Raw genomic sequence first — 15,864 nt, 5'->3', positions numbered from 1 at the left:
TCCATCATTTGAGACAGCTCAGATGTTTCCTTGTACACATTAGAAAACGACCTGTTGAGTGCATGACATGAAATTGATGATCAAGAGTCCTTTGGATGACAAGTGGGTTTCTTAAGAAATGCATTTATCATCTGAATTTTCTCATACCTTGTAAACTGACTATCAAGAGATTGTGTCTGCCAACAATTTGCATCTGTATTTACGTATTCTTATCATCAATTTGCATTTGGAAGGCTTTTTTATCAACCATCTGGGCTAGAGATTCCATTTTTCCACAAGAGAAAGCTTAGGCTTGCACAGTGTGCACACAAGTCCATTTGAGGACAAACACATTTCACCTCAGCATCTTTCAAATACAGCCAGTGTGTACTTTATTGAAATAGTAAAGATTCATGATGCTTGGAAAGAACAAAATCCATGAACTACTCCCTTCCCAAGAGCAGGCTGAAATGTAAGTGCACTCAGCTGCCCTCTGTCTAGAATATTTGAAGCCAATGGGAACAGAGGCGCTGTGAGGTGTGAAGGGTCAGGTATCGCTGTTCCCTGGTAGCTGCTCTGAGGGGATTCAGCCGGGCCCAGCAGGACTCGCTTGTTCAGGCTCGGCTTGGTGCTGTCACGAGGCAGCTGCAGGTCTTTCCTCAGGGAGTTGCAGAGTGCCTCTGTCCTCAGGGCTCGGGGAAATCAGGGCGCTGAGACAGGAGAGGCAGCTGAGGGGTCCCTCGTGGGGAGCAAGTCCTGCTGGTGGGCACTGTCTCACAGGGAGTGGGAGCTCTGCGGCCTCAGGAACGTGCCGCTGGCTGTGGTACCTGTGGCACTTGGGAGCTGGCGCTGTGTGGGCAATTGTCAGGTTGAGCCAAGGAGCTGTGCCCAGCTGGGGGGGCTGGGAGAAAGCAAGGAGCCAGAGAGCAGGGAATTCTCTGAGCCAGTGCCAGTTTGTACCTCATGGAAGCCTGGCTGGGAGATGGGGCTGCAGGCCGCTCCATGGCGGGGTGCCTTGCCCGGGGCTGCAGCGCTCATGGCTGACCCTCTCCTTACAGTGACCCCGCAGACGGCCACTGGTGCCGAGCGCCGAGAGGAGCCGCTCCGTGGGAAGGGGCAGAAGGACGGAGCCTCTTTGGAGCCACAGCAGTCCTTGCTCGAGGCACTCTCCTTGCTCAGCAGCGATGACTGGTAAGAAAGGCCCCGTTCACTCTGTCTCCCTCTTAGCGTTAAGGTAGGTTAGGAGAGCATCTTGCTAGTGCCTCTGAGCCCCAACAGCCCAGAGGGCCGAGGGGCACCAGTGAAACCACTCCAGAGCAGAGAGAGGATAAAGATTTGAGAGCAGCCTTTTCTTGGCCTTGGTCTGCAGCAGTGCTCCAGCTGCAGCAGGTCCGTGCTGTTTCCTCGCTTTGCCTGCTGCTCTGTGGAGCTGCAAAGGAAATCTTGAGGGAAGAGAGAAAGCTGTGGGACAAGATGATTTGCTGGCTGAAGCCAGAAGCAGGATGGCAGCAGTTTGGAGTGTAGAGATTTGGGTGCCTCGGGGCCCAGTGGGACTGAGTAAGATTTGTCTCTGGCCCCACTGCTGGCAGCAGTGGCAGGAGTCAGGGTCTGCCCGTGACCTTCCGCATGTGAGTCCCAGGAGCAGCTACAGGGAGTTCTTCTTTCTGAGAAATGCACTGAGTTGTGCTATAGAGTCACTCAGCCTGTCATTAGTCCTGAGGGGCTCATGGCAGAAGAGAAGGAAAAAGAAATAAAATCCTCTAGGAATCTTGCACTTTTGCAAGTCAACTGTTTCCTTCTCACTGCTTCATATGGGCCTGAGATGTTTTGTCAATACTCACAATGTGTCCCAAACTTAGACACAGACAGAAGGAGGCCTGTAGAGGCCCAGAGGTGATAACCCCACAAATGTTAGGTGATACTGGTTGTCTTTTTGATGTCTGGGTTATCATCTACTCACTGCTTCATTCACCCTGGGATAAGGACTCCATTCACCCTGGGATAAGCATGAAAAATCTGCCACAATGCATCTCCTTGTGCAGTCGCCTTTGCTCTGCCCTGTCTCTTCTGCTTTCTCTTCCCCATTTCTGTTTGGTGCCCTGTGCGGTGCAGAGAGCTTCTGCAGCTGTGGGGGGGTCCGGGTGACACTCAGGGATGCCCGTGGCATCGGCCGCCAGCCCTGCGCTGCAGCCCCGATGCATCACGCGCCTTCCTGTAGCTCAGGTCCTGCCCAAAGCAAGTGCTGAGAGAGGGAGTTGTTTGCACCTTGTAAATAACATGTTGCTGCTGTTTTAGGTAGGGGCTTTTGGGAAAAGCTAGACTTTCAGCTGTTCTTGCCCGGGTGTGGAACCTTCTGGGGCATCCTGCTGCTTTCTTGGGGAATGTGTGAGGTGGAGTGGAGTGGGTGACAGACAGGCCTAGATTGCAGAGTGGAAACTCAGCTACAGAGTGCCAGTGCAGACTCTCACTGCTGAACTGCCTGCTGGGGCTAGCAAAGAAGGAAAATGCCCCAGACACAGCCCAGTGGGACTGTGTCTCAGGGACAGGTACAGGGAGGTGACAAGAAACAGCAGCATGGCACGGTCTCACAGCCTCCAGGAAGCACTGACATAGGGACTTCATGTGCCAGAGACTTCAGAAAGGCTGTCTTGTTAAACGGCCACAAATGAAGACTCTGAAAGCCCTCTATTTGCCTCTTGGATTTGTGTATGCTTTTGACAGCCACAGCAACCTGTGGCAGCGAGTTCCACGATTTCATCACGTACTGCTTGAAAAGCACCTCCCTTTGTTTGACTGAGCCGCCAGCCTGGTAAATTCAGAGGGTGCTGCCTAGTTCTTGGGTGGAGAGAAAGTCAATCTTTTTGGTACTTGCCTTTCAGGGAGCTGAAGGAGAAGGGACTCTTCAGCATCAAACACCTGGCTGAGTCCCACTCAGAAGTCCTTCTTTGTAGACTTCGTGAGGTTTGCTTGGCACTTACCAACGAGGTAAGAACATTGTTCTGAATCGTCCTCCGTGCTTCTTACACGGTGTGTAGAGTAGATATGTGCTTGTTCATCTCCCTGTGTGCTCAGGAACTGCCTTCATTTCTGTTTCTAGACCTTATCTTTCTCATGTCTGTCAGCTCTCTATAGGATCTGTGTGCACATGTAGCTCTATTTACTGGTAGGTCGGGCATCTGACACTCTCCTCTTGGAGCGAGCTGCCATTACAATGCAACGTGCAAATGCAGAAGCGGAGACACTAATTATGTTATTTGCTGCAGTCCAAATCTCTGCCCAAGCTGTAATTCAACACTGCCAATTAGTCTGTAGACTTGAGCCTGTGTTTTCTGTTTCCTGGCTGAGGGCTTCAACTGCTGCTGTTACTTTTTCAAACAGGAGCAAATGACTCTTTTGTCTTTATGACTTGTGCCTTTATGGCTTGAGAGCAGCCCTTGCTTTAATTTGTTTCTTTGTTTTTTGAATAAAAGGGCCTAAAACCAAAGCAGTGGACATTCCAGAAGAATTAAGTAGAACACTTTAAGTGAAATAATATGTTTTAGGCCTGCAGGAAGCAGGCCTGAGGCCTAGCACAAGTAGGTGCCAGAGTTAAGTGCCTTTCTGTGCTTGTGCTCTTCTGCTCTGCCTGTGCTTTTGTGTTCCCCTGGACACAGCGGGAAGTGTTGTCATTTCCTGGGACTTTTGTCTAAGGCAACTGGTTTTCTTTTCAAGGTGATTCTTATGTTTCCCCGCATGACTTCCCCAGGTGACCAACCTTCGCTCAAAGGTGTCTTACTCTGCAATCGTCACTCTTGGAGAGCTCTTTGTGACCTTGCAGAAGGACATGGACTCGGAGGTGGATGAGGTTGCTCGGGTCCTTCTCCAGATGGTGTGGAACTCCCCAGAGTTTGTTCAGAAAGCAGCCAGTCACACCCTGGGAGTCATGGTGGAGCATGTGACTCCTGCACGAGCAATGACTGCTCTCATGGACAGTGGAGTCCAGTAGGTTCTTCTTCTCTTAGTGATATTCTTCACCTTCTATTGTGTGTGGGGGGGGAGAAGGGCTGAGAGAGAGAATGGGAACGGTGGGAGGGAAGGGTCCTGTATCCTGCATCTTCTGTGATCTCAGTGACTTGATTCTCCAATCAACCTCACTTCTTTCCTCTTGTCACCTATTTCTGCCCTCATGCAGCCCTTTAGTTGACAGAATCACAGAGCTGTAGAATATGCTGAGTTGGAAGGGGCCCATCAGGCTCATCGAGTCCAGCTCCTGCCCTTGCACAGAACAAACACGCCAAGGGTCACACCATGTGCCTGAGAGCGTTGTCCAAAGGCTTCCTGAACTCTCTCAGGCTTGGTGCTGTGACCAGTGCCCTGGGGAGCCTGTTCCAGTGCCCAGCCACCCTCTGGGTGAAAAACTTTTTCCTGATATCCAAGCTCAACCTCCCCTGACTCAGCTTGCTGCTGCTTCCTGGAGTTCTCCCAGTCTGTCCGAGTTGCCTAGATGTGGTGAATGGTGGGCAAGTGAAAGTGCCTGCAAAGGCTAAGGATAGAGCCCTGTGGTTTTGTGGGAAGAGGGACAATTGCAACTGCAGCTGTGAGCGCTCTTTGATATTTCACAGCCCTAACCACAGAGGCCTTGGGAAAAACCATGCATCCTCATTATGCCATTCACTTGAGAAGTAAGGAGGGTTCTTGCTGGGGCATGGAGCACATGGGGGAGAACGTGCTGGGTGTGGCACAGCCTGCACAGCAGGTGCAGCTCCTGCCAAGAGGAGTCTTGTAGGACTGTCCTGGCCTTAGAGGCCCACTTGCTATTCAAACTGATGTCTCATGTTAGCCTTGAGATGATGAATCACTGTACAGGCACCTTCACAGGCCGACTGCCATGGGACAGCTGAAGCAGGTGCTGCCTTAAGTGTTGGTGCTGGGCCTGATAGTCCCCAAGAGACACTGTCTAGAACAGGACAAGCTGGCTAAACTGACTGCCACCCTTTCCTCAGCTTTGGAAAAGGGGGAAACGTTCAGATGTATCTCTTGCCAAGCCTCACAGAAGAAACTGGCTGCATTGCAGAATATTCTGCAACTTCGTGTCCCACAGCGTGTTTTCCCTGCATTTGTTTCTTTCCCAAGGTCTGCAGATTTGGGGGTAAATGGGTGCAAATATCCTCAATCCTGCTGCGGCTGTCTGTGTAGTGGCTGGCTCCTGATGGGTCAGCCTGGGTTGTCTTTAATTTCCCTCTTTCTCAGAGTGAATTTGGGGAAAGACGTTGAGTATCAGATAGTGCAGGGAGACTGAATTCCTCACTCTTGCTTGCAGGCAGTCCTTCTGTAGAGTGCTAACTTTGTGTTTCTCTGCGGACAGAACCTTCTACAGGTGTCCCAAGTGTCAGGGAGAGCCCAGGCCTCCTTCCCCCAGCAATGACAGGGAGCATGCTCTGGCCAAGGCCTGCGCTGTGTCCCTCTGCTCCCTGTGCCCCAGTGTCCGCTCTCTTCTTCCCAGGAGCCGCCACGTCCAGGTGCGGAAGTGCGCGGCCCAACTCCTCCTGTCCTTGATGGAGAAAACTGGAGTCACGAAGCTCGCAGGAACGCCCAGGGCTGAGAGGCTGGCGCACGCGGCAGGGACGCTTGCTCAGGACTGTCACGAGGACACAAGGTAATGATCTTCATTTCACCTCCTAAAACAGGAAAACTGTTGGGTGTCTGGCTGTAAAGGGCAAAACCACAAAAGAGTGGAAGCTAAAGGAAATATTAAGTTCCCTCACTGTGTGGATGAGGTTCACAGAGTCACGGAATACGCTGAATTGGAAGGGACCCATCAGTGTCATCGAGTCCAGCTCCTGCCTGTGTGCAGGGCCCCCCAAGAGTCACTCCATGTGCCCGAGAGCATTGTCCAAAGGCTTCTTGAGCTCTGTCAGGCTTGGTGCTGTGACCACTGCCCTGGCTTGTCTGGGGAAATGACTGTGCTGGGGAACCTGAGGTTGTCCCGCAAGAGGGAGCATTGCCAACTTCCTGGGACTTGAATGATTCTTTCCTGAGATCAAAAGAGCCATCAGATGAGCCAGTCAAACAGTTTTGCTTGGCCTTAGGTGCACAAGACAAAGCCAAAATGTTGGCTAATGTTCATCACTGAAGGATCGCATACATCTATTTCTCATTAACTTAAGACTTTCCTAGAAATATTCCCGGGGTCTTTAGCCAATGTATTCAGTCTTTCTAAACCTCTTCTGCAGATTTCTGTAATGCTCTTATCTGTGGCTGAATGACCTCCAAATTGCTTCCTGAAGAAAACTGTGGTTTCCTAGTGGCAAAATCAACCCAAACCACCCAAATCCCCTCACTTTGAGGATTCAATTCCCATTAATAGCTGCCAAGAACGCATGAGCAACTAGCTGTCCCTGTGCATACATATGGTATAGAATAATCAAAAGCAAGCATGAGGCATTTGGTCCTGGCTTCCCTGCCAGTTAAAGAAAGGCAAATTACTGTGCAATGGCAGCAAGACACTGCTAATAAGCTCTGACTCAAAGCAGAGGTGTTTTGCTTGTTCCCTGGGATCCTTCGATGCCACAGAAGCGCACCCACAGTTTCAGAGTGAGATTGTATTTTTCTGTTGCCCCACGTTCTCCTCTTGCCTCTTGTGTTCAGCTGACAGCACTGTGCAGTGACAAGTGGAGGTAAACCTCTCTCTTTGCTGAGTAGGTAATGCCTTCTCATGCAGGTATGGCAGCTGCTGAGTTTAAGGTATCAGCTTATTCTGTTAACGCTCCTCCTTTGTTTGTTCACCTTCTATTCTTTCTTTCCTTCTTTCTTTCTTTCTTTCTTTCTTTCTTTCTTTCTTTCTTGTTTTAGGCATTATGGACAGGAGATGGTGAAAATGATGCTGAATCACCAAAAATTTAAAAGGCTTTTGGAACAATCTCTTTCCACCCGTGACCTGGAAGATATTCTGACAAGAATGAAGAAGAAAGTAAGTGCTTGGTAGGAGAAATGTCTCCTTTGTGCAAGTATTGCCACTGCTGATATGAGATCAAACATACCTAATCTTATCTCATTCCTTTTCTGCCAAATCATTTTGCTCCTGGGAATGAACTGTTGATCCGTAGCCTGTTCATCTGCAGAGCACAAAGGAATTGATAATATTAGGGGAAAAGTGGGGTATTGGATATTTTGTATATTGGCCACAAACAGGGAAGGGAAAGAGGAGGAAATGTGTTTACATTTAAGCATAACCCCCCACCCCACTATCCCTACTCTGCCCCCAGTGACGCAATTAAGTGAGAACAGTGCTTCTGGAGATAACAGAGTCTTTGCAAAAGACACAGGAAGCAGTAGTGCCAAGAAAATTTCCAAATATTCAAAAGATGTCCCAGTCAATCCCAATTCCTACAATTACTGTCTGTCTTCTGGGAATACTGCCCTGCTGTCATGCCCTGTGCAGCTGGAAGAAGCTTGGTGAATTCAGCAGCATCCAGAGGAAAATCATTTGTTTGCCTGGGTTATTTTTTTATTCTTTTTACCTACGTTATAGAAGGGAGTGTGCCTTTGTGCAGCAACAGGGAGAGTGAGTGTGGAACCAAATCAACTTCCAACACAATGGGCCAACCTCCAAAGAGTCCAAATTTTTCTGCAGCTTCCTTTAAGAGCATTAGTTCCCTACCAGTTTGCATTATTCCCATTTATGCTCAAGAGGAATGCATTTGGGATTTTAGACTGCTGCTCAGTATGGTAGCAGCCATAACCTGCCTTGGGCTATTGAAAACAAAGAGTTGGCATCACTGAACCTCTGGCCTGTTTCCTTCTGTAAGTTCGGAAAGGTTTGCCCAAGCCTTGGTAGCAGTGATCCTGGTTATAAGTTGTGTTTTAAACAGGTAATTTCCTATTTTACATTCTAAAGATCCATGGGGTTTCTTTATGCCTTTGTAGGGGATGGAAACGCAGAAGGATGAACACCCATCTGTCGAGAAGCCTGTGAAGAAGAGGAGCGATGGCTCGAAGAAGCCCCAGGCCACATTGCCTTCTAGTAAACGGTACTGAGCACTTTAGTTAGATGTGACAAAGCACGTGGCAAGCTTTACATGTCTCTTCCTCAGGAAAATCTTTCTGGTGGAGATGACCTGTGCCAGAGATTGTTTCCTTTCCCTACAAATGCTCTATCATAAAAAATGTCTCCTTCTGCATTACGCTGAACACAACTTCTCTGGAAGGGTTTCCACAAAAAATGGGCGACAAAAAGACACCCATTGGTTGCAGCTCAGAAGATCCAGTGCACTGGCAAGGACAGTGCTGTGGAGGCTGTGAGAGGGCCATGTCTCCGCTGCCTCACTTGGGACAAGTAAATTCAAGCAGGGTTTTTTTCCTCTGAGAGCAGTCTTTTTCAGATGGGTGTTTTGATGAGAAGTCCCAGTCTAGAAGCAAGATGCCGTTCCCCAAAATAGCACTTCCCATGCATGTGGTTTGGCCTTCCTGAGTCATGGTTTTCTTACCCTCAGACAGTACCAAGATGAGTAGTAAGTAGCAAGCCAGTTCCTGAGCAACTTTGGTCAACAGGTGTCTCAATGTGGACGTTTTGTCTTGACATTCCTGTCCTTCATACTGTTTGCTTGATGGACAGCATGTTTGGTTTATTTCCCCCTGTGCTGCAATCAGCATTTGAGACAGGAATTTGGTCCTTGCTGTCTCTTCCTGCCAGTGGGAGAGCTACTTGTACCTGTTGTCCTCTGATAACAGAGGGGATTTATTTAGCTCTGTCATGCTCAGCGCTGGCAGGAGAGTGACCACATGCCTCAGTAGCATAGTCAGGATCTTCCCATGCTCAAGAGAGTTGTTCCCAGTGGGTTTGTTAAGCTGTGGATCTAGTCTCTAGGGAAGCAATCATGTGAGCGTAGTGCTGGGATGTCTGGCTTCTGTTTTTATCCCTGTTACGGATTTTCTGGATCCTTCAGATATGCCCCTATCCATCTGTTCAGATGCATCTGAGCTACTTTTCCAGATTGTCATGCCTGCTGTAGAGACACTTCTCCAGAGGGATGAGTTTCCTTATTATAAGACGCACACCTCCCTCATGATGAGGCATTTAAACATGGAAGTAGCGTCTCTCTTTCTTCACAAAGCAGTGCGACATGTGTACCTGGGAAGCCGTCTGGAGATAAGTGAGATGCATCTCATCCTTGGTTTTCCTGAGTAAGCACTGGTGAGAATGTTGCTTGCAGATTGTCTCCTGTAATGATTGTGTAGCGGGTTTGGTTTGTAACCAGGCAGAAACACCAATTTAGTGTAGTGGTTTGGTCCAAAATACTCATTACTATTTACCTTCTGTGAGATAAGAATTAGGAGAAACGCAAAGCAGTCACCAAACTTGAAAGAATAGAAAGAAGTTTATTAACAGACCTAAAAGAAGAAAAACAAAGTCATACCACGCCTTCAGAACACTTCTCCTCCCCCCTGCCTTTCTCCCTTCTTGCAGTGATAATGTAAAAAGACAGCCCTTGAGATGTTCAGTCTGTTTACCACTTCCATAATAACCTTGTTCAGTCCATTTAGGAAGAGGAGTCTCTTGCCCATGCTATGAAAACATTATCGCAAGGAGCCAGCCACCCGGGTTGGTTCTCTGCTTGCATGTGAGTCCCTTCCCCCGTCTTGCAGCTTTTCCCACAACTGCTTTCGAGGGTCCACTCTTGAATTGCTGGGGTAAAATTTTAAGGTTGAGCCGTTCAGAAACAAAAGTTCTCTTCACCCATCTCTGGGAGTATTTCATTTCTAAGAATAGAGGCCCTTCTCCTTCCCTGGAAGCAAAGGGTCTTCCTCATCTTCCTCTTTAGAACTATCTCTGGGAGCATCTCTAGGACCTGAGGTTTTCTCCTTTTCCATTTGGAGCAAAAGTCCTCATCACTTCCATCTCTCCCTGTTCAAACTTCTCATGAAATTACAGCTGCGTCAGCATCTGCTTATCTCAGCGCAGGTGCTTTTGCTCACAAGTACAAGTTGAATGCTCCACCCCCCATGCCTTCATGAAATTACAGCAGGTACTCTGATCGATCATAGCTTCACAACAGAATTTCAGCTTTAAGCATCTCCTCTTTCACTTCCCTCCGGTTTTCAGCTCTTCATAGCACTAAAAGGGTTAATCTCACCTAGGCCTTGCAGCTGGAATGTGGCTTATCGCTGTTGGTCACATGACCTCTGCCAGACAGCCGTGCAGCTTTAGCTGAATCTTGGCAGCTCTGGAGAGGGGGAGCCGAGCCGCTCCGGCTGCCCACAGCCCTGCTGTGGGGGGGGTTCCGCGGGTGGAACAGGGCCCGTCGGCTCCAGGATGGCCGTGGCCCGACCCGGCCTGGCCTGAGCAGGGCCTGGGCCGGGCCCGCTGGCCCCCACACGGGGCCCGCAGCCACCTGTCCCAGCACCGGAAACAAGACAGAGAGAGTCTGCCTCGGGGTTTCCTGTTCTTAAGTGTGGATCACAGAGGCGGTCACAACTTTAAGTGGCTTAAAGAATTGTCCATATTCAAAGTGGCCAGCTGATAGGTTCTGTCAGGTCACAGAAGGAGCTGTAAGCACTCCTTTGCAAGAACATCACTTCCGGGACTATGCTTGCTAACCCATGACAGATTGTCATGAGGTCTCCCGTTGTTTTTCAGATCAGGATTTTCTAGCTTGAAATCACATCATTAGGAAACCTCCCCAAGATGTTCTGCTCACAATTAACTGAAGGTATGATCACCAACAGGTCCGCATTTGGTTTTATTCAACAGGGTGAAGTCTACCTCTGATGGACGCCTCCTACGCCGCCCAAAAGCCCAGGTCACGTTACCTCCGGCTGTGGAAGAAACGGAGTCGCTCCAGAAGCTGTACAATCTCCTGGAAGCCAAGGAGTTTAAGACACGGATGGAAGGAGTGGCACTCCTCCTAGACCTGTGCAAAAGCAGCCCCCAGCTCGTCTCCACTAACACTGTCCAAGTATGTAGGGTGTCTTCATTGTTCCTTTCCTTTAGCTCCTTTCCCAAGCCTGTAGCAGGCAAGTTAATTCAGTGTGTCTTGGCACTACATCCTGGCTGTGTGGGACAGGCTGCTGCCTCTTACCCTGAAATATTTAATTCAGGTCCACGCTTCAGGACAAGTTCTTTCGGTCCAGATGTATTTGTCTGGCAGGTGCCTATTGATGCTGTTCATCAGAGGAGGACAGAGTTTTCTGCTGGTGTAACTTCTGCTGTCTCCTACTCCCACTTGGGTTAAGTGAAGGGAATCCAGCCACTGAAAGCGTGGCAATTATTCTCCAGACAAAAAAATGGGTTTGGATGGGGAAGAGAAGTATCAGGCTGGGCAGGTTTAAACCAATTTTTTTTAAAAGGATACTTCTGTAAACTCCGACTTGTCTTGCACAGGCACAACTCTGGTTACTCGTTTCCATCGGCATCCCTAGTCCTCTTGGTAAAGACGGTGCTCACCCTTCTTGGGGGGGTCTTTTTTCTCTTTGGAAAAGGAGGGAAATGGCTAGGGACAGATCTCTTCCTTCTCCTCCCAGTAGCTGCTTTTTCCCTTTGTCCAGAAAATGGTGCCTGATAATGTGGCTGTCAAGGGACTGAACCTGCTCTAATGAGAGCGGTCCAGCACATTAAATTTCAGAAGTCTACCTGCTGGGTAGACAATTGGTCTGGATCCTGGAAGAGTTGATCAGAGCCCTGCACTTCTCCAGACACAGGTTCTGAGACAGATGGAACAAAACCTGGATCTCCTCCAGCCATAGTTTTGGCAAAATCGTAACTGCCCTCAGAACTTGAGACAACTGCGTAGAAAAAGGGGCATTGTAAATATCTGGTTCCATACTTCGAAAGCAAAGATACCGTTTTGCATCAATAAATGGGATGAATTTAATGACTGAAATGTGGAGAGAAACACCATAGGAACTATTCTGTCCCCACCCAAAGCTCTTCAAAATATATGAAAATCTTTCAACCAGCATGAGGTTGCGCAACCATTCCAGTGAGCGGCCCACAGGAAAACAGGGAAATTGTGCAAGCAAGTGCTGACCTGACAGGAAGGATCACTTTCATCTTTTACATTGCTGAGTGCTCACTTCTGCGTCCCTTCCTCAAACAAGGACATTTTAATCCAGCTTTCATGTTGTTTGTTCTCTTCACAGATTTTTGATTATTTTGTCCCGAGACTTGGTGATACGCACAAGAAAGTGAAGCAGAAGGCGCTGGACGTGCTGGCTGAAATCGTAGGCATCCTGAAAGATGGCTTAAACCCGGTGATCATCTGTCTGGTTGAAGGAATAACAAACAACCTAAACTCAAAGGACCCCGGGGTTTATGCCGCAGCTGTGAAAGCGCTGGAAGAATCCATGGCTCACTTAGGTAAGGCTGAGCCCTGGCATGGACTCTCCTCAAGTGTGTCTCTGCCTCTGCGAGTCAAGAGAACGCTGAGTGCCTTGACAGCTGTTGTTGTCTGTGGAAACCTCCAGCTGACATCCACCAGAAGCTGTGCAGGTGCAGTCCTTACGCACCAGTCCCCCAGCAGGCTTGAATGTGCATCAGCATTTCCCAAAAGTCCCAGGAGCCCTTGGCTCTGTGCTGCTTGTCTGAAGAGGAAGTGCTGGACTACAGCTTTGCTGGAATTCAGGGCCAAAGGGATTTTTGGAGTTTGCCTGGGCCCCAGTTGACTTCCCAAATGAATAGCTTTGCTGTTGGCATGAAGGGACAGCGGCGCATCAGAACCTCTGCAGAGCAGCCTCCTGGAAGGCTCCACATCATAGGCATTAGCTTCATTAGGACAGCAGGATCAGTTCTTTACTGCATGCTTGCATGAAGATCATTTGGGACCTCCTTTTTGTATCTCATGCAGGAAAGGAGCTCTTAATAATACCCTGCTACTGAAACCCACACTGGGGTGTAGCTCTGTAGTGGTTCCCAATGAAGCAGATTGCCTGCTTTGTCACTGCCAGCCCTGGTGACCCTGTGAGGGACCAAACTTCATCCCACACACGTTCTGTCTCCAGGAAAAGCTTGCCTTGGCTTATTAGAGTGGCAGGACTCGAGGCTTGCAGGCCAATGCAGGCAACAGTAAATTCAAACATGACCCCCAAAACCGCGACAGATAGGCACAAGGAAAACCAAAATACATACGCCGGTCAAGTATTGGGAAATCAGTTCATTTTCCAGTCTCTCTGCCAAGATCTGATTTCACAGATGTTACAGAACCCCACAGGCTACTGAGGCACTGAGCACTAATAGCTCTTGTATGAGTAACTTGGAGTCTTGTCCCTAGATCCACACAGGTAACCTGACAATTTAAAAACAGCTTATCCTTCAGGTGGGAACGGAGGTGTGCATTTTGGAGCCTTCTCACCCTTTTCCATAGGGGAGAGAGAAGATCACCTCTGCAAAGCTCTGGGATGCAAAACCTTTTCACTGCTTACGTGTGATTGAAGTCTTGAGGTCCCTGATGTGAAATGTTTAACATAGCTCCTGGTACAGCAGACAACTTTGGATTTAAAAAGTGACAGGAGAGCTTTTCTTTTGGAATTTAAAATCTTCCCAAGTAGGCTGGAAGGAAAGAAGAAAAGGATTCAAAAATCGGCAGGAATTTCCTTTCTTTTGCAAAATGTAGTTGCCCCTGCCCTTTCCCTCCCCACTGTCCTTTCTCTTATGACCTCAGAAGAGAGAGCAGAAATGTGTGTTTCCCTTGTAGATAAAGTATCCCTGATGAAAGAGTTCAGCCACCGCAGGAGTGAACTGAAGGGCCAAGCTCTGCTGGATGTCACGGAGCATCTCTCAGGTATGGCCTCCCCTTCTAAGGCAAGAGGTCTTCCGAGGCAGAATTTACAGGGAATGCCAGTGAATAGACACTAGAGTGGCTCCTCCAAATCAGGAGGTGCTGAGCTTGTCCCTCCTGCCCAATACCCATGGAAGGTGTATTGGGCAGGTTTTCCCTGGCTGCTGCAGAGGTGTGCAGCATCTGAGATGGGGGCGGCACTCGGCCTCGGGGCTGAGCTCTCACTGGGGCATCTCAGAAGCTGCCTCCAGGAAAGGGAGGGGCTAAAAATTCCCAAGCTGGCTCCTCTCTTGGAAGCTCAGGGACAGCTCTGATCCTTTAGGGAAAATGGTGGCAAATGCTGTTTCAGGGGATCGGTTTGTTTTGTCCTCACAGAATTCTTGCTTTGCTCTTGGAAAGTTTTGAGGCGGAAGCCTGCAGTGCCTGGGGGTCACAGCTTAGGTCCAAACTCAGCACACATGTTAGAGGCACGGATTTTGTGCAAGGCAGCCTTTGGGGGCAGAGGGGCAGAAGCAGAGTGCTGAGGCTCCCTGCCTGTGCTGTGGAAGTGCCATTGGACTGAGCATTTCAGGGTGTGCAGTCAGGGTCTTCCTATGTCAGCGCTGCCCAAAATGCTCCAAATGCAGCTGATAATTGATTGCTCAGAGGAGCTTGCTATGTCAGCAATAGCCAAGGGATGGAAAAATGATAACCTCAATATATACTAGAGAAGACAGTGTATAGCCTTGCTTTATTTATAGCCTTGCTTTAGCGGGGTCTAAATCCACTGCTAATTAAGCCAGGTCACAAAAACGGAGTCATCCTTTTTATTAGAAATCTCTCAATTTCCTCTCTAAAGTGCCTTTCAAACCTTCAGCAGTGGGTTTAGACAACTTCTAAATGGAAATAAACAGCAATTTGACATTTTGGTCATTCATCATGCCGGAAACAGATTGTGGAATGATTTAGTAAAGGTGTGAAGTCTGCCACAGGTACAAGGCTCGGATCTGGAGAAATTAGTCCTGAGGGCTTGGTGGTTCTGTTTTGGGGATGTTCAGCTGCTTTGCCCATTTCTGGATCATGGGGCTCTCACTGTTATTTCACTGATCTTAGCCAGAGAGACTCCCAAAATCACAACTAGAGGTAGATCCTTGTTTGCATTAAGGCTGGTGGTTAAGAAGTTTGCATCTCTCTTCCGGCAGCGCTTGTGGCATGGGTTTATCCCAGGAGCCCCGAAGTCGTCCAGCGCTACGCCCTGCCCGTGCTCTGGTCCTTCCTGGGGAACAAGGCGCTGCCTGTCCGAAGCGCCAATGTCCGCACTGTGGTCACCAAGCTTGCCTGCGCCCTCTACAAGGTGATGGGCGCCAAGCTGAGGAAGCATGCTGCCAGCCAGCCTCCGCATGTGCGGGAAAACCTCTCCGACATTTTGGGCTGGTGAAGGCTCAATGACCTGCAGGAAGATGACAAAGTGCTGAGTTGGACACCTCTGGACGTGACTTCTTAGCTGTGCCAAAAAGGACAGAATGCAAAGGAAGGGTGTGCACCTGCCCCCGCTCTCTCCACCCCCCTTCCTAGTCGTGGCATGGGGTGCCTGAAGCAACTTCCAGTTGAGGACAAGGTGAAGGCTGAGCATGGCTCAGCCTCACAAAGAGGTAAGGCGGGAGCTGGGCCGCTCTCTGGCGGGAGGAAGGCTCTTGTGCCAGCCTAGAGAGCCTGGGCACATTGCCAGGGAACAGTTCTGCCCTGCATGTGCCCCCTGCACTGAGCTGTGCTGCTCCCAGTGCCCCGTGGAGCTGTAGGGCTGCTCAGCTGTGGGGCCGGGAGAGGAGCAGGAGGGTGCGTGTGCAGCTGAGCCATTCCTGGAAAGCACAGGCCTCTGGGCTCCCTGCTGTCCCAGGGCAGCCCAGAGGCCAGGCTGCTCCTGTGCTGGCTCTGTGCAAGTGGGTCAGGGTGTCTCCCTGGCCTGCCTCAAGTGGCTGCTGGCAGGAGAGTGTTTCCCTGTGCAGCTCTTTAGAAGTTTCCAGGTGGTCTGTCCCATTAAATACGTAGCTTCTGATGCTTTAGGTTTGCATTGTGGCCTCTGTTATATTTTGTGTCTCCACTTTGCAGGCGTGACTGGCTACAGTCTTATCAAGAAGTTTTCCTTGGACATTTC

The 15,864-nt window shown here is 49.4% G+C and overlaps 1 protein-coding gene and 2 long non-coding RNA genes across 4 annotated transcripts; all 3 read left to right on the top strand.

The window, feature by feature from the left end:
* Positions 1-1,026: 1,026 nt before the first annotated feature.
* Positions 1,027-3,765, top strand: LOC125322521. Its single transcript, XR_007202049.1, has 3 exons — positions 1,027-1,170; positions 2,859-2,964; positions 3,725-3,765. It is a non-coding gene; the product is annotated as an uncharacterized LOC125322521 (long non-coding RNA).
* Positions 3,766-3,918: 153 nt separating this feature from the next.
* Positions 3,919-6,851, top strand: LOC125322527. The gene is made up of 3 exons (XR_007202055.1): positions 3,919-3,960; positions 5,462-5,614; positions 6,811-6,851. It is a non-coding gene; the product is annotated as an uncharacterized LOC125322527 (long non-coding RNA).
* A 45-nt stretch (positions 6,852-6,896) lies between these two features.
* Positions 6,897-15,176, top strand: LOC125323401 (TOG array regulator of axonemal microtubules protein 2-like). Of its 2 annotated transcripts, XM_048298332.1 has the most exons (5): positions 6,897-6,928; positions 7,885-7,988; positions 10,709-10,913; positions 12,097-12,313; positions 14,912-15,176. In XM_048298332.1, the coding sequence occupies exons 1-5, from the start codon at positions 6,917-6,919 to the stop codon at positions 15,145-15,147; spliced, it is 774 nt and encodes a 257-aa protein (XP_048154289.1). In that variant the 5' UTR covers positions 6,897-6,916; the 3' UTR covers positions 15,148-15,176. The 2 variants fall into 2 exon arrangements, with proteins under 2 accessions (XP_048154289.1, XP_048154287.1); XM_048298330.1 differs by lacking the exon at positions 14,912-15,176 and having other exon boundaries at positions 12,097-12,696.
* The last annotated feature ends 688 nt before the right edge of the window (positions 15,177-15,864 follow it).

The sequence above is a fragment of the Corvus hawaiiensis genome, chromosome 3 (genome assembly GCF_020740725.1).
Source record: "Corvus hawaiiensis isolate bCorHaw1 chromosome 3, bCorHaw1.pri.cur, whole genome shotgun sequence".
Taxonomy (NCBI): domain Eukaryota; kingdom Metazoa; phylum Chordata; class Aves; order Passeriformes; family Corvidae; genus Corvus; species Corvus hawaiiensis.
This window is presented reverse-complemented; position numbering and strand designations above follow the sequence as displayed.

Excerpts from the sequence above, each read along its gene's own strand:
- LOC125323401 (XM_048298330.1), top strand. Across the intron at positions 7,989-10,708 it reads ACATTGCCTTCTAGTAAACG|GGTGAAGTCTACCTCTGATG; the intron begins GTACTGAGCACT and ends TTTATTCAACAG. Across the intron at positions 10,914-12,096 it reads TCTCCACTAACACTGTCCAA|ATTTTTGATTATTTTGTCCC; the intron begins GTATGTAGGGTG and ends TTCTCTTCACAG.